The following is a 23,163-nucleotide window of genomic DNA, read 5'->3' on the forward strand; positions in this document are numbered from 1 at the left end:
TTCATTTGTGAGCCAGAAGATCTGTAGTGGGATTTGTGCTTAATTTGCCTGAGGATAATGGGGTTGCTTGTCCCATCTGGGATGTGCTGAGCAAGGTATAAACTCGGCAGGGTTTGTGCTCTTGCTGGAGATTTCTTTCTGTTTCCATTTCTGAGCTTGTAGGTAGTTCTCTGTCATAAATTATTCAGTCTTGATTGAAATAATGACTTTGGTCTCCAGGGGGAAAAAAGTTCTTCTCTGGCTTTGGCGTGTTCGAGTTTGTTTTCCAAAGTGTTACTGTTTTTTTACTCATAGAATTCCTGTGTCCTGCTCATCTTTCTTAGTGATCCAACCCTAGGAACACTACAGCATTATGGAATCATTTAGGTGGGAAAAGCCCTGTGAGATCACTGAGTCCAGCTATTCTCCCAGCACTGCCAAGCCCATCACTAAGCCATGTCCCCACGTGCCAGACCCATATGTTGTATTACATGGAAGATGATAGCTTTAACTGGAAATAAAGCATTTGGCTGGAATGTTCTGTGTCTACTTCTCTTGCCATAGCAGAGATAGACCAAATAGACAGATAGACCAAAACTTCCCATGCTTCAGTTTTATTTTTCCAAAATTTTATCAGAAAGACCTGTGTGAGTAAAGTCACCTGCTACTAGAAGTCATTCTCATGTTTGGTTTGGGTTCAGCAGTAAAACTCCGTAGTTTCACTGATGGTTCTTTTTCGTGTTGTTTGTTTTGAAGCCAGTCTCTCCTCCCAGGACAGCCTGGGGTGGAGTCCAGTCAAAGTGATTTTCTGATATCTGATAGAGCCTCATCACTGCTCCTGCTGACTGGTTTCACAGGGCAAACACAGCTCTGCTGTGTCTGTGCCAGGCGTGGCAGCTGAGAGTACGTGGGGATGTCTGTGATGGAAAACCAGTTCAACCAGTTCACTGGTAACGGATGCTTCCTGCTTATCCATATTCAGTTCTGAGAATTAAATCTGGAATTAATTCGAGGGACAAGTAAATCTTGGTAATGCTAAATAATTTCTTGTACATGAACATCTCCAGCTCTTTTGTCTAGGCCAGAGGTGCAAATGGTGTTTCACACATTGCTTGGGAGCGTGTTGGGAGCTTGCCACTTTGGTTTATGGCCAAACTGGTGGTGTGGCTGAGACATGGAGGTTCTCAGGTGACCTGGTGATTGCCAGACCTCCTGGATATGCTGCAGACATGCTGTGTGACATTTTCTGCAGGGATCCACAACTGTCCCAAGTGACAGGGAGAATTCCAGTACCTAAAGGGGACGGACATACAGGAAGGCTGAGGAGGGACTTGTTCCAAGAGCAAGAAGTGATAGGACAAGGGGGCTTTAAGCTGAAAGGATGTGTTTAGGTCGGATATTAGGGAGAAATTCTTCCCTGTGAGGGTGGTGAGGCTGTGGCACAGGTTGTCCAGAGCAGCTGTGGCTACCCCATCCCTGGAAGAGTCCAAAGCCAGGTTGGCTTTGGACAGGTATTGTTGCAGGAGGACTGAGCCAGTTGCTTGAGTAAAGTAACTTCTGAGCCCTCGTTTACATGGTTTTGTTTCTGGGTGTCCTTCCATGGGACTCTTGGTTGAGTGGTCTCATTTGAGCACTTGTGTGATTGCTTTGGAGGCATCAGAAGTAGGACACAAACCTTGTTGGTAAAATTATACAGCGACTATTCTATTCACATCTGGAAAATCCAAATGCAGCAGTGCTCCTGTAGGGCTACAGTCCAGTACTTTCATAACCTGGGATATGGGGGGTGGGTCCAGGTGTGTTTATTCTAATTCTTGCTTGAGATCTGCACCCCAAGAGTGCCCAATATCATCTCCTGATGCAGCACCTGTGCAGACAAGACATCCTGCAACCTTTCCCTTTATCATGCTGATTTCTTGGGAAGTGAGAGGAAGCTCAGCCACCACGCTGGTACCTCTGCACTGTCCTTGTGGGGCAGGACCTCCTGGGTCCTTGCAGCTCATGCCAGTCTCCTTTGGTCTTGTTCCTGAGCACAGAAGAACCATTTGGCCTGCAAGGGTTGAGAAGCATCTATGTTTTGGGTCCTTCAGACTGAGTTATCAGCTTTAAAAAAACAATTAATCGTGCTTTGGCTCTTCATTTTGGTCATCTCTGTAGGACAGCAGTTTGAATTAGCAAATATATCTGAGGTCAGTTTGGACTTCAGTGATCCTCGTGGGTCCCTTCCAACTTAGATTATTTAAGATAATCTAGATCAGCTTGAAAAGAGGTAAAAGAAAGGAGAATTTTATTAAAATGCTACAAAATTTTCTTCTTCTCTTGGCACCTTTTATTGGCCCCTTTGTATTTTTTCTCTGGCTTTTCTGTAGTACTTGATAAATATATGAATTGAGGAAAAACCAAACCTACACTTCACAGGGGCTTTAAAGGTGGGATGTGGTTTCCTCACAGTGTCCACTTGATGTGCTGGTGTAGTTGGAATGGCTTTGGTTACTGCATGTGGTGTCAGTCCTGATAACTCCAGTGGAATCATGGAATTACAGACTGATTTGGGTTGGAAGGGACCTTAAAGCTCAGCTGGACCCACCCACAGCCACGGGGAGGGACACTTTCCACTAGACAGGTTACTCCAAGCCCCATCCCACCTGGCCTGAGGCACTTCCAAGAATGGGACAAGTAGCAACAGTAGCTGGGCAGCACTTACATTTCTTCATGACATCAGGGCTTTTTATCAGAAAGTTGTTAAGAAAATGATAAAGTTTTCACATAGCTGTTAAATTCCATGAGGCCAGGAAAGTTCTGGACATTGGCCCTGTTGTACCTTTCTCACCTGGTATTTTAAAATAATGATTTTTATTTCATGTATGTCTTATTTTCCCCAGGTAAGAAACCAAAAGCAACCTGCCTTTATTGAATTCTCAAGAACACAGCTGACCCTTTGGTACATTATCAAGATGCATTAGGAAACTGGATCTGGTGCCAAAAGAACTCCATGAGTTTCCATGACTCTCTTGAACTCCAACGCAGATACTTTTGGATATAAATTTCTGTTGTAAGGAGAAGAGTGTGTACTCCAACTCCTTTCTGCCAGCTTGCTGGCAGAGGTATTTCACTAAGATCATGGACCATCCTAATAGGGATAAGGATGAAAGGCAGCGGACGACGAAAGGAATGCCAGGAAGGAGTGGGCACGGATCTCGGCCAAGCTCATCAGCGTCTTCTGGCGTTCTTATGGTGGGACCCAACTTCAGAGTGGGCAAGAAGATTGGGTGTGGGAACTTTGGAGAACTCAGACTAGGTAAGAAGCAAGCATTTTAGTGGGCCTGCATTATGCAAATGAGCATTTCACCACTGGAATATAAATACATAAAAACTTACCCTGGCTTGAGAAATGCGTGCGCTGTCTTGTTTCCCAAGTGTTGAGCTGCCTTATCCGAAGCTTCTGACTCAGAAGATGTAACTCTTAGCATGATTTTCATTTGCATAAAGTCAAAGGGAATACACTGGAGAGGCCAAAGATGCAAATTTTGAACAATCCCAACAAATGATGACTGTTCACAGCGCTGAATGTCTTGCCTAAGGTGAAAAAAATTCTTAACTGTGAATTGCTACATTTTGCTCTCAATTTTTTGTTTATAAGCTAGAACACCCATTTAAAGGGATGGGTGAGACTCTTTCCCAGCACTCAGTCTTAATTCCATGTCCTTTTGTAACCTCACTGCCCTAATTTCAGCCCCATCACTCTGTCCCTGCTCTGTCTATGCGTTGGACTTGCTGGCGAGGAGCAGGATGTGCCAAGTGGCCATCTGGCTCCCTCAGCTGGCCCAGCAGCCCGGCATTTGTTCATGGTCTGTTGGTTTCCTAACCACATCTTGCAGCTGGTTGCCCAAAACAGATGGTTCCACTGATGCATTGTTTGTTTAGGACTACTTGAGAGACCAGTGCAGAGCACTGCACTGGGCTCTTAAGTCATCCTAAAAAAACAATGGTTGTGTTTTAAATGAGATGGGTGAAGCAGCTGGTGTTGCTTCACATAACTCAAGGGTCATAACACTACTGAGTGTCTTTGTAGAGTCCCGCTCAGAATCTGTCCTCTTCAATGAATCTGCGTGATTTCCTGCTCTGAGGTTGGGTTATTGCATCAGTACGTGTGCTGCCGTTCCATGGTGTGAAGATCAACCAGCTCACTTCTGGTGTGTCTCAGTAAATGAGTATTTTGGTTTCAGCATTGCATCAGAGAAGTTTTATTGATTCATCTGAGTAGAGATAACACTCCTAAGGTGGAGAGAAACCAAGGGCAAGGGTGGAAACTTCCACCTTCCTGTGCATGAGTATAATTGGCAGCTAAAGATAAATTTGGATCCTTACAGTGACATAACATGAATTACTCTGTTGGATTCTCAAAGCCCTCCCCAGCAAATGTCAAGATCTCAGGATCCCCAGGGAGATGTTGAATTGCTTTGTAATCCAAGCTCTGCTCTGAGGTTTAGCAGCTGTAGTGGATCCCTCTGGATATATGGCTCTTGAGTTTATTCAGCTGGTGCCCAAATCACAGAATCACAGACTAGTTTGGGTTGAAAGGCACCTTAAAACTCATCCCATTCCACCTCTGCCACAGGCAGGGACACCTCCCACTAGCCCAGGTTGCTCCAAGCCCCGACCAGCCTGGCCTTGGACACTTGCAGGGATGGGGCAGCCACAGCTTCTCTGGGCACCCTATGCCAGGGCCTCAGCACCCTCACAGGGAGGAATTTCTTCCCAATATCCCATCTAACTCTGCCCTCTGGCATTGTCCCTGCCTGTCCTGTCCTTCCATCCCTTGTCCCCAGTCCCTCTCCAGCTCTCCTGGAGCCCCTTCAGGCACTGGAGGGGGCCCCAAAATCTTCCTGGAGCCTTCTCTTCTCCAGGTGAGCACCCCCAGCTCTCCCAGCCTGGCTCCAGAACAGAGGGGCTCCAGCCTCAGAGCATCTCCGTGGCTTCCTCTGGACTTGCTCCAGCAGCTCCATGTCCTGCTGCTGTTAGACCCTGAGCTGGAGGCAGCTCTGCAGGTGGGGTCTCACCTGAGTGAGGCAGAGGGGCAGAATCCCCCCTCCTCGCTGCCCACACTGCAGGGAGGCAGCTCCTGTTTCCAGGATTCTTTTTCACATTTCTCAAAATTTTAGTGATACTGGGTTTGTGACTCATGTAAAGTTTCATGGCATGGACTTTACAGAAGTCTTTACATTAAGTCTTTACTTTAAAGAAGACTTCACATGGACTTCTGAAAAAGTCAGTTTACAGAGAAATTCAGTTTTAAATTACAACACCTGTTAATTGAGTTTCTTTTTTTTAAATAATACATGTATTGTTAATGCTAGTTTACTAAAAATTTAGGCAATGAGCCACACATACTGATAACAATTTGTTGTAAGGTTCTTACAGATGCTGTATTTCTCTCTTTTTTCATTTCTCTTGCTTTTTTTGCCAGTCACTATCACTTTAAGAGTTCCTGTTTGCTCAAGTAGCAGCTATTTCTCTTGCACAGCCCATGGTAATTATCGCTGGGGGGAAGGAGAAGCAGCAGCTGAAATCCGAGCACACAAGTCTCTGATAACAGTTTTGTCCTGCAAAGTTGAATGATGTGTCCTCTGCTTTTTGCCTATTTTTTACATGGTTTCAGAGCAGTTCAGCACCAGTATCACAGGCAGAACAAAGTCATGCACTGATAAGCAAAGGGAAAATAGGCTTTTCCAATTCCCTGAAGAACTTCTCTTTTTTGAGGTGTTGTGTTTTCAGTTTAAGCTGCTCTTGTTTGATTCTTCAGGGAGGAGATGGCACTTAGCTAATGAAACTGGTTGCTGTATATATCCAGCTCACTGCTCTGGGTTGGTCTTTCTTCCTGAAAACACAGATCATCCAAGGATGCGATTTTTTTGGAGCATTGGGAGCAGCACGGTTGGATTCCAGCCCTCAAGGAGCTGAGATGGGAAGCTGAACACAAAACTTAGCATTTGATAGGACAGGGGAAATGGCCACAAGTTGTACTGAGGTGAGGCTGGATATTAGGAAAAAAAATCCTCACTGAAAGGGTGGATGAGCACTGGAACAGGCTCCTCAGGGAAGCACCGAAGTCACCATCCCTGGAAGTGTTCAGAAAAGGAGGAGATGTACCACTGCACAGTGTGGTTTAGTGGGAATGGTGGGACTTGTTCGAATGTTGGCCTTGATGATCTTGGACATCTTTTACAAAATTAATGATTGTGTGGTCTGGCCCAGAGTAATACACTGAAATGGGGTAAAGCAGTAGCTGTTTCTTCAGACAGGCTGCAGAGCAGAGGGTCTACAAGAGCTTTGGTTTCCAAAGTGGCTCAGTGTACTAGCAGGAATATAGTGCCAGTCTCCATGTCAGATCCTGCATGGATTTGAGGGTTCATGGGGATTTGACTCATTGTATGGAGTCCTGTGATCAGCCACAGCATCCAAGATTTGGGTAGATCCCCAAAATCTCTCTGCTGGCTTGCTCCAGACAGAGATCCCCCCCTTGGTTGTGCTGTCACTGTCCAAGCTGCAGTGGTTCACTCTCCCTCCTCCTCCCAGCTTGCAGGGAGGAGCAAAGGCTCACAGGAGACAGTTACCTGCCCACTGAAACAAGCCCTGAGCAGGAGCTGCACCTTCACTTAGCACAACCAAAGATCTGTAGGACAGTGAGGAGATGTAACTGTGCTGGCAAAAGCCTTTCAAGTTGAGGCAATGCTTTTTATGGAGCAGTAAGTCCATGCCTCACTTTTGGGTAGTTCCACTGACAATTATGAACTGCGTATTCCAAAGGAGAAGGGATGCATTACGTCACCAGCATTCACGTGGGAAAATTCCCCAAAAGGATTTCTCAAGGCCTTGGCAGTGAGATGTGGTGAATGTATGGATGGATTGGGGACAGCAGAGAAGCCCAAAATGATCCATCTCCAAAGTGATGCATCTGCAGAGGGACCAGTTCATTGAGTACTTGAGACATGCCTGATTTGCTGTCCCTTCTACAGCAGGTCTGAAACTAACAACTCCTGGTGTAGGTGCTTCTCAGGACCTACTGCCCTGCCCTCCACATCTAACATTGTTCCAGTCAAATCACGACTTGTTATTTTGGAATTACTTCCCCAGTATCAGATGCTATTATCATGTTTAAGTATTTATTTTGCTGGTTTACTTGTTTTGAAGCAGAGTTTCTGACTTCAGACTGCAGCCTGGTAGGCAGCTGGGTGATTGTCACTTTTGGGAGCATCTTCCCAGTTCCAATGGAACTGCTCTAACATGGCAACCTACAAAAGCAGCTTTTCTGCTGGTTTGGGGCCTGCTGATCTTCTAACATTTTTTCCAGTTTCAAGCAGGGTGAAAAACTGTGTTAATCACCATTTTTAAATTATACCTGAACACTGTTTTGAAAATACCAGATAATGTTTCAATTAGAGCAGAAAGATCTAGGCTCCAGTCTACAGCTCTGGGACCAACAGCAGAAAGACACGGAGCTGCTGGAACAAGTCCAGAGGAGGCCACGGAGATGCTCTGAGGCTGGAGCCCCTCTGCTCTGGAGCCAGGCTGGGAGAGCTGGGGGTGCTCACCTGGACAAGAGAAGGCTCTGGGGAGATTTTGGGGCCCCTTCCAGTGCCTTGAGGGGCTCCAGGAGAGCTGGAGAGGGACTTGGGACAAGGGCCTGGCATGCCACAATGAGGGGGAGTGGCTTCCTACTGCCAGAATGGTATATTGGGAAGAAATACTTTCCTGTGAGGGTGGTGAGGCTCTGGCACAGATTGCTCAGAACAGCTGTGGCTGCCTCTGGACACCTGGAAGTGTCCAAGGCCAGGCTGGTCGGGGTTTGGAGCAACCTGGGCTAGTGGGAGGTGTCCCTACCCATGGCAGAGATGGAATAGGATGGTCTTTAAGGGCCCTTCCAGCCCAAACCATTCTGGGATTTCGATTTGAGGAGGGGAAGAGGCAGTTTCAGGGAGCAAGATAAAGCTGGAGCTGCCAATGTGGCTTATTTGCTGGTAGCTAATGCAGAGCAGATAATCCAAGTGTATTTAGATTTCCTTCCCTTAATGTCCTCACGTCTTCTCTCCCCCCCAGCTGTTGGCTGGAGCCCTAGTCTGTCTCAGAGGGTGGAGGGGTTTATCTGCCACCTGCTTTTCTGTGGATTTGGCCTGTGAGCTCTTTCAATGCTTTCTGGTGTCAGCAGGTTCCTCATGAAACTGCAAAATCTCCTTTCTACTCTTCGTTTCCAATCTGGGCATAATATTATGTCTTTTTCTAAAAGATGGAAAGAAATACATGAAAACTCCCCCTGTGTGTCAGGGGTTAATGCTGGGGCTCAGCTTTCAGCTCTGCTGGCAGAAAACACCCCTCTGAGGATATTTAACCTTGCATTTAAATCCCTGTCCTGTGCATCACCACGTACCTAAACAGGTTGGAGCTATGATGTCTTCTATTACTGAGGGACGTTAAAAAAATCTGCTTGGTGCAGACTGGGCCTGGGAACACCCAGTCACAGATTTAGAGGCCAGAAGTACCCTGACTGATACAGCAGGGAAAGCATCAAAAGAAGTTAAATGCAGAGAACATGAAGCTGTTGTAAACTAAATTTCCCCTGATACTTCGGGATTTAAAGATTACTGTGTGTCTTCTCCCATGTTCATAATGTCTTTATTTTTATTGAGTCTCCCTGTGCTGTTGTATCTTGTGCTGAGGAGGACATGGAAGGTTTTTTAATGCTGTCGTGGATATGGAAGAGCTACTCCAGCTCCTGCCTGTTTTGAATGATGTCACTCCATGTCCTGGGCTTTCTCAAACGCTGGGCTGTCCAAGCATCAATATCCATTACAGGAATTAGAAAATAAATGAGTAAGAGAGCTGAGCAAAGCTGATGCTACAAATAAGCCCTGATAACTTCCATCCTGGATTGCTCCTGAATTTTGGAGTTGCTCAGTAAAAGTATGACTTGTTCTGTGACATTGATGACAAAGGTTAACGTTTCCTTAAATAAATTCACAGGGAGCTTTTGTGGTGGGGGCTTCCTTCCTCCAAGGGGACAGTGGGACTGGGACAGAGGGGTCCAGGGACTGCCCAAGCATCATTCCTTGTGATATCTCTTCCAGGAGAGTTTGCTGTCAGGCATGAGCCAGGTGGAGGGGGAGTGATTGCTCAAATTCCCTGGCAGGTGAAGCAGAGGATGTTGAGTGATATGATAAGTGGCAGTGTCAGAACACAGGGAGAGATGCTCCGTGACATGGAGCTGTGCATCACTGCCTCAGATCACTGAGGAGGCCCAGGGCTTGCTTCAAACACCAGACAGGCTCCTGGAGGAAAATTCCCCTCCAGCTGTAGCACACATGGGTCCTAGCTCTGGTTCAGTGCACCTGGATTTGAGCTTGGCTTGTTGTGCTCATCTCACGCTCCTGCCCTTCCTGCTTCCCAGAGCATGATCAACCTAGTGAAACTCCCTGCACATCCCAGGATGAAATTGTTCAGTGTCCAGCAGATCCAAGACATTTCCGAAAGCAATGACACTCTGACTCTTCATTTTTTGTTCCCCAGACTTTGTTGGCATCATGGATAATGAAGCCTAGTGTGTCTGGAGTACCTCCTTTAACACATGCATGGAGCAAAAGTGCTGCCATAAAATACAATTGCCTTGTGCTGGGTGGAAGGTGTTATTTGCCTGCCCTGCTAAACTGCTGCAAACTGTTCATTATTTTGATTATTTTCAGGATTATACTTTGTTAAAAGCAGGAACTTCAGGGGGAATTGGGAAAACAGCCCTTTGGCATCAGTGTCATTATTTCTCATTGTGCCTCAAGCTGCAAGTGTTGAATGTGGAACTAAAAGATTTTTTTCCTTCTCCCTTTGCAGGTAAAAATCTCTACACCAATGAATATGTAGCGATCAAACTGGTAAGTAGTAGCTTCAGGTCTCTTGTACTTCGTCTTAAAAATTCAGACCAAAAGCAAGTTTTTCAGTTTGGGCTCAGTGCTGCTCCTACCCTCAGCTTGTTAAAACTAAGCTAAGTTCTTAAAAGCACTAAAAGCAGGGAAAAAAACCATCCTTCCACCTGCTGAAGGTTTTTGGTACCTAAAGGGTCTGTATCTGTCTTAGAGCAGTGGGAGCCTTGTTGCTCTGCCCAGGTCCCAGTGAAGGGCACTGGTAGTGGGTTTGCACCTCCTGCTGCTCCATGGCTCAAACCTTTCCATTCAAGACTGTGAATTCTCCAGCTGTCAGAATGTTTGGTTAGGAGCATGGCACTGTGCAGCCTGGTGGTCCATGATTTTAGAGCCAAGAGGCAGGAAAGAGTGTGTTCCTTTGGTTAAAATTTCCTGGAGGAGCAGAGTACAGTTGGGTCTGGTGTGATACTGAGAGACTGCGGGTGCAACAGGCGCAACAAGATCCAATTTGGTGAAGGTCAGTCCTTCCTCCGGCTGCCTTGGGTTGCAGAGAAGATACAGTCTCATCATCTGTGGAATCTGGGGGGTGGGGAACTCCCTAACTTGTAGCTCTTCACATTTATAAACTCACAGCCTAGTAGTTTGTGTTTAGGCCTTAACTTTTCCTATCTGTAAACTCAGACTTTCATTACTCCCTTGGTGTTTCAGATTCCATGTCTTCACCTGATGTGCTGAATTCTATTGAGAACACGCTTTAAACATAATCCAAGCCCTAAAATCTGAAGTTAAAGTTGTGGTGTGACACTGCAGCAACCCCCCCAGTTTGCCCAGTTGATGCTATCTGGCAAAATGACAGAATGAACCACTCTGGTGACAGGAAATCAGGTTGGACTTGGTGCATTAATTGTGATCATGTTTGAGTGCCTCAGATTCCTTATCTCTGGCATTCCCCTTATGCTGTCTAGTAGCTGAAAAATAATTACAGCTTTGAAGGAGGGACTTGTTCTCACACCTGTTGGCAAATGTGAGATGTTCCCTAAAGTAAATAAATTAATGCCTGCAGAGGAATTCAGGAACATACTGTCCCAGATGGGTTTGGGTATCCTGGAACGGATCTTAAAGTTCATCTCATTCCCCTGCTATGGTGGAACACCAAGGACACTTCCCACTATCCCAGGTTGCTCCAGGCCCCATCCAACCTGGCTTTGGACTCTTCCAGGGATGGGGCAGCCACAGCTGCTCTGGGCAACCTGTGCCAAGGCCTCACCACCCTCACAGAGAAGGATTTCTTCCCAGTATCCCATCTAACCCTGCCCTCTGGCAGTAGGAAGCCATTCTGCCTTGTTGTGGCACTCCGGCCTGGTGCCATCCAGCTGCAGTCAGAGCACAAGTACCAGGCCATCCCCTCGCAGCAATGATGATGCCATTGGTTCGAGCTGTGGATTTTCTCTGTTAGGCAGTAGCAATTCAGTTATTTTTACTGCAAACACAAAATCTGCCATCATCCCTAAGCCCTTGGCCTGCAGGACAACCATCTGTGCTGGTATGATCTTCTCAGAAGCTGCCATGACTGGCAAGCATCCAGAGCTCAGGCTCCAGCAGCTCCTGATGCAGAAGCAGTTCAGGGCTGCCTCCCCTGATTTTGTCATGAGCAGCATCATGTCCTGCTGCATCAATCCTTCCCCTTTACATGTTTAGATAAATAAACTACACCCTGAACATGCCAGGTTCCTGTTGCCCTGAATCCCTGTGCTCTGCAGGTGTCTGTAGACCCTCCCTCAAGCCACCAACAATTATAATTTAAATGTGACTTATATAACAAACTTCTTTGTGTGTTGCTTTGTGTTTGCCTTCATTGCAGGTTCAGTTTTTCCTCCAGAATATTTTTTCACATTGTTTGCTGAGAATTTGGTCAGTTTTGTCTTCTGGAGCTTTAAAACATCAGGAATTTTGTGACCTTGGAGGCCTTTTCCTACCTCAATGATTCTGTGATTAAGCTGAGAAGTAACCAGGAGCATTAATTCCCCTTGCTGGGAAATGGATGGGATGACTTGAGCTGATGAGGAACAGCTTGGATACAAGTCAAATTGCCTGAATTCCTCTACAGAATTCCTTCTCCACACTTAGAAAAGCCTTGACTGTGGAGTTCACAGCCAGTGTGGACATCAGTCTTACAGTGCAGACGAGAGGTCAACAAAAATTGAAGCCAGTATTAACTCCTATCTCCAGGCTGCCTGGGCAGTTGGTAAACCCACATCCATGCCTATCCCAAGTGCACAGTTTTATTGCAAATGTAATTACTCCAGTCTCTTAATCCTCTCCATATTAACTTTATATTTTTAGAACTTCTGTAATCTTGCACGTTAATGCCTTGATGGATTGTAGGCATTAAGTCTTGTATGTAAAACTCAGATGAATAACACTTAATGAATGGGATGGTTTGGGTGCACTGCAGACTTACCATTTTATTTTTTTTGTATTTTGTGGATAAAAATAGAATATTATTGAGTGTTTCAAGATGTCTGACTGACACCTGCCACAAGGAGGGGGAGACTTTTTCCTTTTTCCCAGCTGTCTGGCTGCACTGTGGTGCTTGCTGTGAGCAACTGTGGTCTGATCTAAAACACACTTGTATGACTCAACATTTTTCAGAAATACAGGCTGGAGACCAGCAAAAGTGCTGTGGGCAATCACAGTGCCCACAGAGTGAACTGGGGCTTGAGCTTTTGCAACCTTGACTTCCCTCTGCCAGTGTCCAGGGTTGTTCTTCAAGGACCTGGAGCTCTGTGGAACGATCCTTGAATTTCGCCGCAACGAATGAGCTTCGTATTCAAATGAGAATGTTATTTCTCCTCCAGAGAGCCAATGCTTTTTGTTCTTTTCTTATTTAAATGACATTTAATGGTGAAGTCTGTTGTTAGAATTTCAATTTGGGGTGTTTTAATTATGCACAAATCTTCAAGTATAGGACAGAACTTCTTTTAGTCAAACTGATTTTAACCAATTTATTTCTGTTCTAGGAACCAATTAAATCCCGGGCACCACAGCTTCATTTAGAATACAGGTTTTATAAACAACTTGGAAGTGCAGGTGAGTAAACCTACCTTAAGCTTATCAAAAGTTTTATTAAATTTCTTTAATAAAGGGATTTCTTTATTAAATCAAACACCACTGTAGTATTTCTTGTGTAACTCTGACTTGAACTTAGGGATCTGGGCCAATTCCTTTTAGTCTCACACAAGTTTTGGAAGCGATTTGGTGAGAATTGGATCATAATGATGATATTGGGTAATTGTGTGGACCTAAAATGTCGAGTTTGTGAGGATTCACTGATATGGAAATACCCTTGTGTGTTTGTAAAACACAGGAATTGTCAATGGATGGAAAGTTATTTGGTTATAGAGCAACACCCCTTAAGTAGGTGATCTAAAGTCTTTAAACCTAGGAAATGGTTTTCATTTTTACTTGTTAAATCATAAGAATGTCCACAAGCCCCATGGCTCCTCTGTGCAATCATGGTCTACAGCAAATAGGAGAAAAATAGAGCAGGATCAGCCAAAGGTGAAATTTTTTATACATTTTTTCTGGCAGTCTCTGATTTCCCTGATACAGAGCTTGAGTTGTGTTTAATAGTGTTTGGATTTTTCTTCCCTGAATTTATGGTTGTTTTTTAAGCCTGAAGAGCCTTTTAGCATGTGCTGTTTCCCATGCCAAGGATTTCCACGGTCTCGTGCAGGATGGTCCACTGCTCAGGGAAGTCTCTGTGAAGCAACAACCTTCTCTGCTCCTTCTGTGCCTTGATCATGTATTGACTTTGGGTTTTGACAAGTTTCTTATATTACTGTAGGTTTTTTATACATTTTATTTCATTTTTCCTGTTTTCCCTTGAATGGACCCAGCTTCCAATTGCAGAGAATGTCTGATGGACATCCAGAAATACTTTGGTAATAATATAGTACCAAAATACTAAGTTAAACTTCCTGCTGGAGTTCTGTTGGTGCTTGTGATCTCTGGGATACCCCAGCCCACATGTCTTGTGACACATGAGTGAATCCCAGTCTGCTTTTTCTATACCACTTGGCCTCCTTCCACTCTTTAAAGATGTTATTACAGAAATATAAAACTGATCAAAGTTTGAAGGAATGGCTTTATTTTGGTCAGATGAAGTATTTTTAGGTTTTCCCCTGTTCCTAAAGAATTTAAGTTTTCCATCCTGTAATACTTACCCACTCAGAGCATTCATGGAATGGTTTGGGTTGGAAGGGACCTTAAAGCCCATCTCATTTCACCCCCTGCCATGGGCAGGGACACCTCCCACTATCCCAGGTTGCTCGTCCAGCCTGGCCTTGGATCCTTCCAGGGATGGGGCAGCCACAGCTTCTCTGGGCACCCTGTGCCAGGGCCTCAGCACCCTCACAGGGAGGAATTCCTTCCTAGTCTTGAATCTACTGTCTTGGAGCATTTGTCAAGGGACTTTTGAGAAGGCTCCTGAACAACCTGACTCTTGTTTCTCTCTTTGTGGTCCCACGGGTGTCACTCTGATGAGCTGTTGGATGCCTTTAGAAGCTCTTGTGCTGCAGTATTGCTAAAACTATTGGAAATTGGCCAAGACTTGAGTGGAGGATGTGAACTACAGTTCTGGTCTCACTATGAAACCTGGAATCCGAGCAAAACAAATTTTGGTGGAGACAAGCTGCCAGGAGCAGGGAGGCTTGACTTGGGAGGAGTGTCTGGCTGGAAAAACAGATAAATAAGTGCCAACATTGGGGTAATAGAGGAGTTTGCTCTCAGTGACGTTGCTATTGCCAGGCTCCCCGTAATGGTCCTTGCTCTGGAGCTGCTCAAACAGCCAGGCTTGAACTTCCAGTTGGGATGTCTGGTTACTTGGAATTGTCCTACACTTGCCAAACAAAGACTAGAAGTGTCCGAACACATGGTGTGCATGACTCAGAGCAACAGTAGCGTTGCATGTGACATTCTGCTCAATAAATTAGCCAATTAATCCTGCCAAATGACGTGTCTGGCTGCAGCTCCCACCATTAGCTGAAGGAGGGAGAGCAGAGGGAGCCTGGTTGTGACACCACGGGAGCCACCTCGGCAGCTCAGCGGCCGCGTTCAACTGCGTGTGCAGCCAGATGGTCCCAGTGAGCTCTGAGATATCAGAACTGTCATCACCTGCAGCTTTGGGAGAAAAATGGGGGATTTTTTCCTAATAAGAAGAGTTTTAATGGTGATTTCCTTCTTGGATGTTCAGAATCAACATTTTAAATGTGTTACTCTTGGGTAGTAGTCAGAGGAAAACTTAGGCTGGAAGGGACCGACCTACTTGGCCAGTGCCTGAAGGGTATATGTGGGTATCAATAACCTGGTTCACTTGACATGATCAAAAACTAGTGAAAATAGTCTTTTTTTCCCCTTTTTCTAAGCTATTCAGTCAAGTTTTGCATTTCCCTTGGTACAGTTGGACAGAGTAGCAGATAGCTCAGTAATTCAGAAGCTAAATCCTGGGATGAGCTTCCATGTGAGATGTTTCCACATGAACAGAGGATGTGATAACTGCCTCTTCCTTAGCAGTGACTCTGTGGCTCCCTGTGCTACGTGCTCCATCAGCTTCCATGTTCCAAGACTTTCTGACAGGGCACTGAGGTTGCATCTGTTCCCTCCCAGCAGCACCAGTTTCTCTGCCTGCCACGTGGCTTGGATGAGGATCCCTAGTCAGCTTGGATTAGCAAAGGAGTAGACTGGATTTTATGTGTCTCAGACATCTTAAGATGCTTCACACTAGATTAAGTGATGGAGCAGGGAGAAGTTTGTTGGAGGGATCTAAACTGTAGGAATGTGGCTCTTCTTGATGCTTCTCAGAATTGCTCAATACTGGTGGATGGATCCAGTGGATTCAGAGAAAGTCCTGAGTCAGGAGTAACCAACTAACAGAATCACAGAATCACAGAATAATGAGGTTGGAAGAGACCTCTAAGATCATCAAGTCCAACCTATGCCCTAACACCTCAACTAGACTATAGCACCAAGTGCCATGTCCAGTCTTTTTTTAAACACATCCAGAGATGGTGATTCTACCACCTCCCTGGGAAGACAATTCCAGTACTTTATTATCCTTTTGGTGAAATTTTTTTTCCTAATATCCAACCTGTACCTTCCCTGATGTAGCTTGAGAGTCTGTCCTCTTGTTCTGTCAGTGCTGCCCGGTGGAAGAGACCGACCCCCACCTGTCTACAACCTCCCTTCAGGAAGTTGTAGAGAGCAATAAGGTCACCTCTGAGTCTCCTCTTCTCCAGGCTAAACAACCCCAGCTCCTTCAAACGTTCTTCACAGGGCTTGTGTTCCAAACCCCTCACCAGCCTTGTTGCCTCCTCTGGACGCGCTCAAGCATCTCGACATCCTTCCCAAACTGAGGGCCCAGAACTGGACACAGCACTCAACATGCAGTCTCACCAGTGCCGAGTACAGGGGAAGAATGACCTCCCTGCTCCTGCTGGTCACACGATTCCTAATGCAGGCCAGGATGCCATTGGCCTTCTTGGCCACCAAGGCACATTGCTGGCTCATATTCAACCGGCTGTTGACCAGCACCCCCAGGTCCCTTTCCGCCTGGACACTGTCCAGCCACACTGTCCCCAGCTTGTAATGTTGTAGGGGATTTTTGTGGCCAAAATGTAGAACTGGGCACTTAGACTTATTAAACTTCATGCTGTTGGACTCTGCCCATCCATCCAACCGATCTAACTCTCTGCAGAGCCCTCCTTCCTTCCAATAGATCAACACAAGCTCCCAGCTTACTGTCAAACAGATGTCTCTGATGTGCTGCTTTGGATATTTGATGCTGTCTCTGCTGTTTTAGTGCCTCCTTGTTTTAGGGAAGCTAACAGTTCCCTGTAATTCCCTTCCTCTAACTGGAGGAATGTTTGCACATAGAAATGGATTTTCATGATTCTTCCTTGAACATTTCTCCCCGCAGAAGTCGAGCAAGGCCGTGCTGCACAGTGACCATCTGCTAGCTTCTTCCTTCTCGCTGTGGAGTTAAATATCTAATAACCTAAAATAGTGTCTGAGTGCTTTACCTTCATGTGAGCAGCAAAACAAAAGAGCAAAGCATGGGCTTGGAGTCAGAGACCTGATGGTCAATCCATAGGGTGTCTCAGGAAAGGACATCTTTCCTTTAGGAAATGTAATTCATTTAGGTTTTAGGTAGTCTGGGATATGATCCATTTGCTCACCAAGGTAATTGAAGTAGTTTTAATCATCTCTGTGCAAACTAGTTGCATTGCTCTCATCAGTCCTGTAATGCCAGTCTTGTACTGAACTGTTTAATGATTGGTTTTTGTCCTAAAAGCCACATTGCTCCAGCATCCTGACTGAAGTCAGGATCATTCAAGTCTCCAACATGTTTCTGGTACTGGATAAATCATTTGAGCATGTCATTTGTCCTCTATACTTGAAGTTTGTGGAATAAACTGAGTAATTTGTCCATGGTCAAACAGACCCAGCTCCTGGAATGGTTTAACTTTCTGGGCAGTTACCAAAGGACAAAGCTTTGGCTTTGCTTGAACTGCCCCCTGCAGAGCCAGCAGCATCCCAGGACCCTCCTGCTTGGTTTGGGATGAGTAAAAGCAACTGCTTTTCCCATGGCTTGCAGGAGTCCTGCAGCAGCTGGGTCCTGCTGGTGGCACACCGTGGTCACAGTGATTCCATTGGCTTTGTCCTGTGGCCTCTGTTTGCCTGTGGATAACAGAAATGGTCTTTTTGTTTTGAGGCTGGTTCCAGATTAGAAGAATCTAATCTTTTCAGGAACTGCTGGACCAAGTCCAGAGGAGGGCGCAGAAATGTTTCAGGGGCTGGAGCCCCTCTGCTCTGGAGCCAGGCTGGGAGAGCTGGGGGTGCTCACCTGGAGAGGAGAAGGCTCCAGGGAGACCTCAGAGCCCCTGCCAGGGCCTGAAGGGGCTCCAGGAGAGCTGGAGAGGATTTGATACAAGGGCCTGGAGGGACAGGACAAGGAGAAACGGTTTCCCATTGCCAGAGGGCAAGGTTAGATGGGATATTGGGAAGGAATTTTTGGCAGTGAGGGTGGTGATGCCCTGGCACAGGTTGCTCCATCCCTGGAAGTGTGCAAGGCCAGGTTGGAAGGGGCTCGGAGCAACCTGGTCTAGTGGAAGGTGTCCCTGCCCATGAGGGGGTAAAATGAGATGGACTTTAAGGTGCCTTCCAACCCAAACTATTCTGAAATTTGTTACCACATTTCAAAGCACCTCTGGCATCTCTCCCTGTTGAGGCCATATGGAATGCCTTCCCTGTAAGCATCACCTTTGGAAGGTAAAATGGAGCACTGCATGCTTCCGGGTTTCTTCTGGCTGCATGGAGCTGATGCTCAAGTTTCCACATAGTGACAGCTTCTGCCTGTGCACATCGTGTGCAGAAGTCATGCATTTTTGATTCAGTAGTAGTTTATTTTTATATCAGCTGGCAGATGAGTCACACCTTCCCCCACCCCTCACAGTCCCACCTTGGCACATGTGATTCATTCAGACACGTGGCACCGTGCATTGAGTTCTGTGCCATGACTGTAGCCAGTGGTCATTCCCAGCACGGGCAGGTAGCACTGGTAAGTGGATGTGGGACCTCACAAGCCTCCACAGTGGCGTGGTGGGAAGCAGAAGAGGAGTCTGATACGCTGGAGAATCCCAGGAAACCGAGATCTCTGCTGTCCCCAGCCCACGCAGTGGATGAGTCACAGTGTAGGAGCAGAACATTCTGAGTCAGGGAGGGGTATGTCAGTACATATAGAATATTGACGGATTCTGCGGTTTTGTTTTAATTCCTGTTCTGTAAACAAGTTCACCTCTAGTGAAGTATGGAATCTGTGTGTTTACTTTGGGATCTCTCTGTGTTGCACAACTCTCCAGAGCGAAGCAGTCTGTTTACTTGTCAGGAGGTAGGACTGAGGGAAATGAAGGTGTTATAAATAACCAATCCTTTGCATAGTCTAGTCAATATTTGCATATATATTCCTCAGTGTGGCTGAGCTGTCTGCTGTCAATGCTGCTTATGGAGTTCTCCTGTTGGGATTGCTTGTGTTGAGCACCTTTTTCTGTGTTGCTCTTGCTTTACCCACACACACTTTATATGTATCGGTGTGCTTTATGAAGAAATTCTTTCCATGCCAGTTGCACAATGCTGTCATTCACATGGCAATTATGGGTCATTTTGGTAAAGCTTGTTATAGCATGGATGTAAACAAGTCGCTGTGGTGGAGCTGCCAACACCACAATTTTATGTGGAGGTCATTGTGCACAACTCTCTTCCCCGAGGGAGCAGGAGTAACTCCAGGTCATGTGAGGGAGGGTTAGTGCAAGTGGTCCCCACCCTTGTTTAATTAAGAAGAGGGAACATACCCATTAACAGTGGCCGCAGCCACTATAATCTTCAGCATTCCCACTCATATTTGCCACCTGGATGGAAACATTGCTGTGGCCAGGAGCTGAGCCAGGTCACCCCTCAGCAGAGGGCTGGTTTGGGGGGGATGGAGCTGCTGGGTGGAGATGATCAAAAAATCATAGAGTGGTTTGGATTGGAAGGGACCTTAAAGCTCATCTTGTGGCCATATGGGCACACCTTCCACTAGACCAGCTTGCTCAGAACTCTGTCCAGCCTGGCCTTGAACACTTCCAAGGATTGCCCTATGCACCCCAAAGTCAGTTTGGACTTGTGTGGAGCAACACGTGGCTGTCACCTGCGGTATTTTGTGTCCTACTTCTTGTATGGGTTTGTTCATACCTGTCACACTACAATGCTCTGGATGAGTACTGCAGCCTCCTCCTTTGAAATACTGGAAATATTTTATATTGCCAGTGTTCGGTGACTATAAGTATTTAATAAGTTACTCCTCTGTGCAAGGTGATACAAAACTTTAATCTCTTTACAAGGAAACAGCTTAGGGACACATCTCATGTCAGTCATTCCCCACCTCAGATGCCTGCAGTAGACCTGAAAGTTTTTAGATGTTGGGTTCATTTTCTACCAGCGATGAAAAACATCTCCATTCTCAAATCCTGCACAGAAATGTGCCCTTGGCCAGAGGTGGGAGATATTAAACAATGGAGATACAGTTTCATTCTACTGAAGATGTTTTTTTTAGGCAAAAATTGGAGACCCTAACGTTGAGCTGCATATTAAGGAATGGTGATCAGCAGCTTCATTGTGAAGTCAGGGTAGTCCAAGGAGCTTGAACTTGAGGGATCCTGGACTTCCAAGCTTTTGAATTGCAGAATAAAATGTAGTGGATTACTGTAAAGTGCTCAGTTAGACCCTGCTGCTTTCAGAGCTGGCTTTTGCTGTTGATCTCCAGAGAATTATGTTTCACTATTTAAAAATACATGGCTTTTCTTTCATGTGGCCATTCCCTTGTTAGGAAGGGCTTCCTGAATGTGCACATTTCAGCATCTCAGCATCAGAAGTTTTGACTTCCTTGGGCTAAATTTAGGTTTTGTCAATTGGAGGTATCAGATGCTTTTAAAGCAAGGCCATTAATATTTGAATATGAGATTAAGGCAGTTTCCTTTTTATGTTCCGAAAAGTCCTCGTGCATCTCATACTCTTCCGGTATTTGTGGCAGTAATCACAAATCAAACACCAGCGTCTCCAGGCAGCACGTGAAGGGGAGCAGCAGGATGCTGGGAAGCTGGCAAATGTCTTTCCTGGAGACATTTTTCCTTGAAGCCTGACATGGCCATAAACCTGTAGCATCTGGACTCATCCAGGTCATCCCAGATGCCTCACTGGGTTCTCATGGTCAGCAGTGTCCGCTGAGAGCAGGTTGTGGGCTATGGGATGTGCTTTTGCTCTGAGGATCTAGCAGGACTCGAGGAGAGGGACAGACATTTAATCATTAAGGTCTCTGTGCTGCTTCTGGTACCTTCTAGCAGACCCTGAGCTGAAATATGCCTTGCTGGCTATCAGCCCAGGCTGTGCTTGGAAACTGGAGTTCCTCAGCCATCAGAGTGGGGAGGTGAAGACCACAGAACCACAAACTGGTTTGGTTTGGGAGGGACCTTAATTCTCATCTCATTCCATTCCCTGCCATGGGCAGGGACACCTTCCACTATCCCAGGACAGTGCTCCAAGCCCTGTCCAACCTGGACTTGAAAACTTCCAGGGATGAGGAGTCCACATGATACATGATGTTTGAAGATAAACTTTGGAATTTTTATTTACATGGAATGAAAAACCCAGTTTGGCAATGAGGGCCAGGATAATTAATAAGGATTAGGAGCTGGTTGGCTGTTCTGCTTGTCTCCCTTTCCTGTCCCTTCTATGTACATTCTTCAAGCCATGGGGATGCTGCACTTAAAAACTAATTGAGATCTAATGCTACAAAATCAGTTATGAGGGGGGCTGCTGTGTCAGGTGTTGAGTACTGCCTTGATCCAAACAAAGCTCTTTCCCCTTTGGAAGGTGGGTGCCAGATTTAGTGGGATCCCTTCCAACGCAGCAGAGGCATGCTACACACACTGGAGATTTCTAAGGTGAAACACTGAGCTGTGCCAGGGAAGTCCTGTTATGGAGGGCTGCCCACCTCCCAGGCAGGCTTTCCAATGGGTTTAGAATTTGTGTTCTGGAGCTGTGCCCTGCCTGCTATTGAAAAACCTCCTCTCACTGCTAAAAGATAAGCTACAGGCTCTGCCTGAGTGTGATGGGTCAGGCTGGAGTTCTGAAGTTTTGCAATGATTTTTCTGTCTGAAAGTTCCTACCCGCTCCTACTCGACTCTCTTAAGGTGAAACAGAGATGATATCTGGAGGTAGGATCTGATTTAGCACTTCTGAACTTCTGTTTGGCAGCAGGTTCTCCTGCAATTAGAGGGAGTGGGAGGTTTTCCCTCGGGCTGGAAGGACCGTGTGGGTAACACTTTCCTACTCATGTGAAAAAATGCTTTTTCCCTCCAATCCTGCAGTAGTGATGGGACGGATGGATGCCAATCTCTCGGTTCGTTGTGGAGAGTTTACGTGCATCCGATTCTTTTCCATCACTTTCTGCTTTGATGCTGCTGCAGGGGCAAACCTGCAAAAATCCACCCCCCAGTAGGAATACTGGGGGCCCAAGCTGCCCCCACAGCTTTGCAAGAAGATCCCAGCACACCTCTGGGGTAACACATAGGGATGTGCTGCCAGAAATGGCACCAGATTGTCCCACCACAGTCTGGTGGGAATCTGGCCTTCAGCTGCCTGAGCAATGCCGAGTATCATCTTCCTCCTGAGCACCCAAAGGTATGTGTCCAATACCACTGTCTGCTCTGTCCAGCTGGATCTGACCCCGATCGGCCATCCCAGTTAAAAATGCTGTTGGATCCATGACAAATCCTGCCTGTTACATGCCAGTTTGGCCTTATGTTGCTGTGCTGTCCTGGTGACAGTGACTGTGGCCACTGCTCAGTGCTGTGGCTGCAGCTGAGCCACAGCTCAGGCTGTCAGACCTGTCAGCTCAGCCCTGCGTTGTCATTGTGGAAGTGTCACCCCTGTGTGCAGCTGGGGAGGAAGCAGGGAAAAGCTCTGCCTCCAGCCAACAGTCTCCTGTGGAGATGAGCTGAGGAAGAGCAGGAGCCACCCGGGACTTGGTGTGATCAAACCAAAATGGTTCTCTGGCCAGCAGAGGAGCAATTCAGCACAAGCAATTTTTTTTGCTGCTTTTGTGGCATTTTTCATCTGCCCAGAAGTAGTTTCTTCACTGGCACTGCTTCTGGAGTTAAATTTGAGTGCTGCTGAGCAACCAAGAGCTCTTGTTGATTTTTCTTTAGATGATACCTGTAATGTTATTAACACACATCATTTCATGTGCATAACATGTTGCTGAGGGGCAGTTCTGATCTCTGCTCCCTGTGACCAGGAACACCACCTGAGGGAATAGTTGGAGCTATATTAGGGAGGTTTGGGTTGGATATTGAGAAAAGGTTCTTCCTCAGAGGGTGGTGGGGCACTGAACAGGCTCCCCAGGGAATGATCACGGCCACAGGGCTGCCACAGCTCAGGGAGTGTTTGGACAATGCTCTCAGGCACAGGGTGGGCTTGTTGGGGTGTCTGTGCAGGGACAGAAGCTGGACTTGTTGGTCCTTGTAAGTCCCTTCCAATGCAGGATATTCCATGATTCTATGAACCTGTTCTCAATAAAAAAAAAAAAGAAAATTACCAAGGGACCCATGATTTCATCTCAACTTAACTCCCTCTCAGCAGGCAGGTCTGAGCAATTGCACAGCAGAGGAAAACTGATCAGAAG

The 23,163-nt window shown here is 46.3% G+C and overlaps 1 protein-coding gene across 3 annotated transcripts in view; it reads left to right on the plus strand.

Annotated features, from left to right (window-relative positions):
- The window catches only part of CSNK1G1 (casein kinase 1 gamma 1), a 100,138-nt gene that overhangs the window by 39,175 nt on the left and 37,800 nt on the right, over positions 1–23,163 (plus strand). For 2 of the 3 annotated variants that reach the window (XM_068204258.1, XM_068204260.1), the window contains exons 3-5: positions 2,862–3,277; positions 9,856–9,896; positions 12,905–12,974. In XM_068204258.1, coding sequence (XP_068060359.1) covers positions 3,100–3,277; positions 9,856–9,896; positions 12,905–12,974 — 289 coding nt within the window. In that variant the 5' untranslated portion in view covers positions 2,862–3,099. Of the gene's footprint in view, positions 1–76; positions 96–2,861; positions 3,278–9,855; positions 9,897–12,904; positions 12,975–23,163 lie in introns of those variants that run through there. The other variant, XM_068204259.1, reaches the window with a different exon arrangement.

This window comes from Anomalospiza imberbis, chromosome 13 (assembly GCF_031753505.1).
Source record: "Anomalospiza imberbis isolate Cuckoo-Finch-1a 21T00152 chromosome 13, ASM3175350v1, whole genome shotgun sequence".
In the NCBI taxonomy this organism is placed as follows: Eukaryota; Metazoa; Chordata; class Aves; order Passeriformes; family Viduidae; genus Anomalospiza; species Anomalospiza imberbis.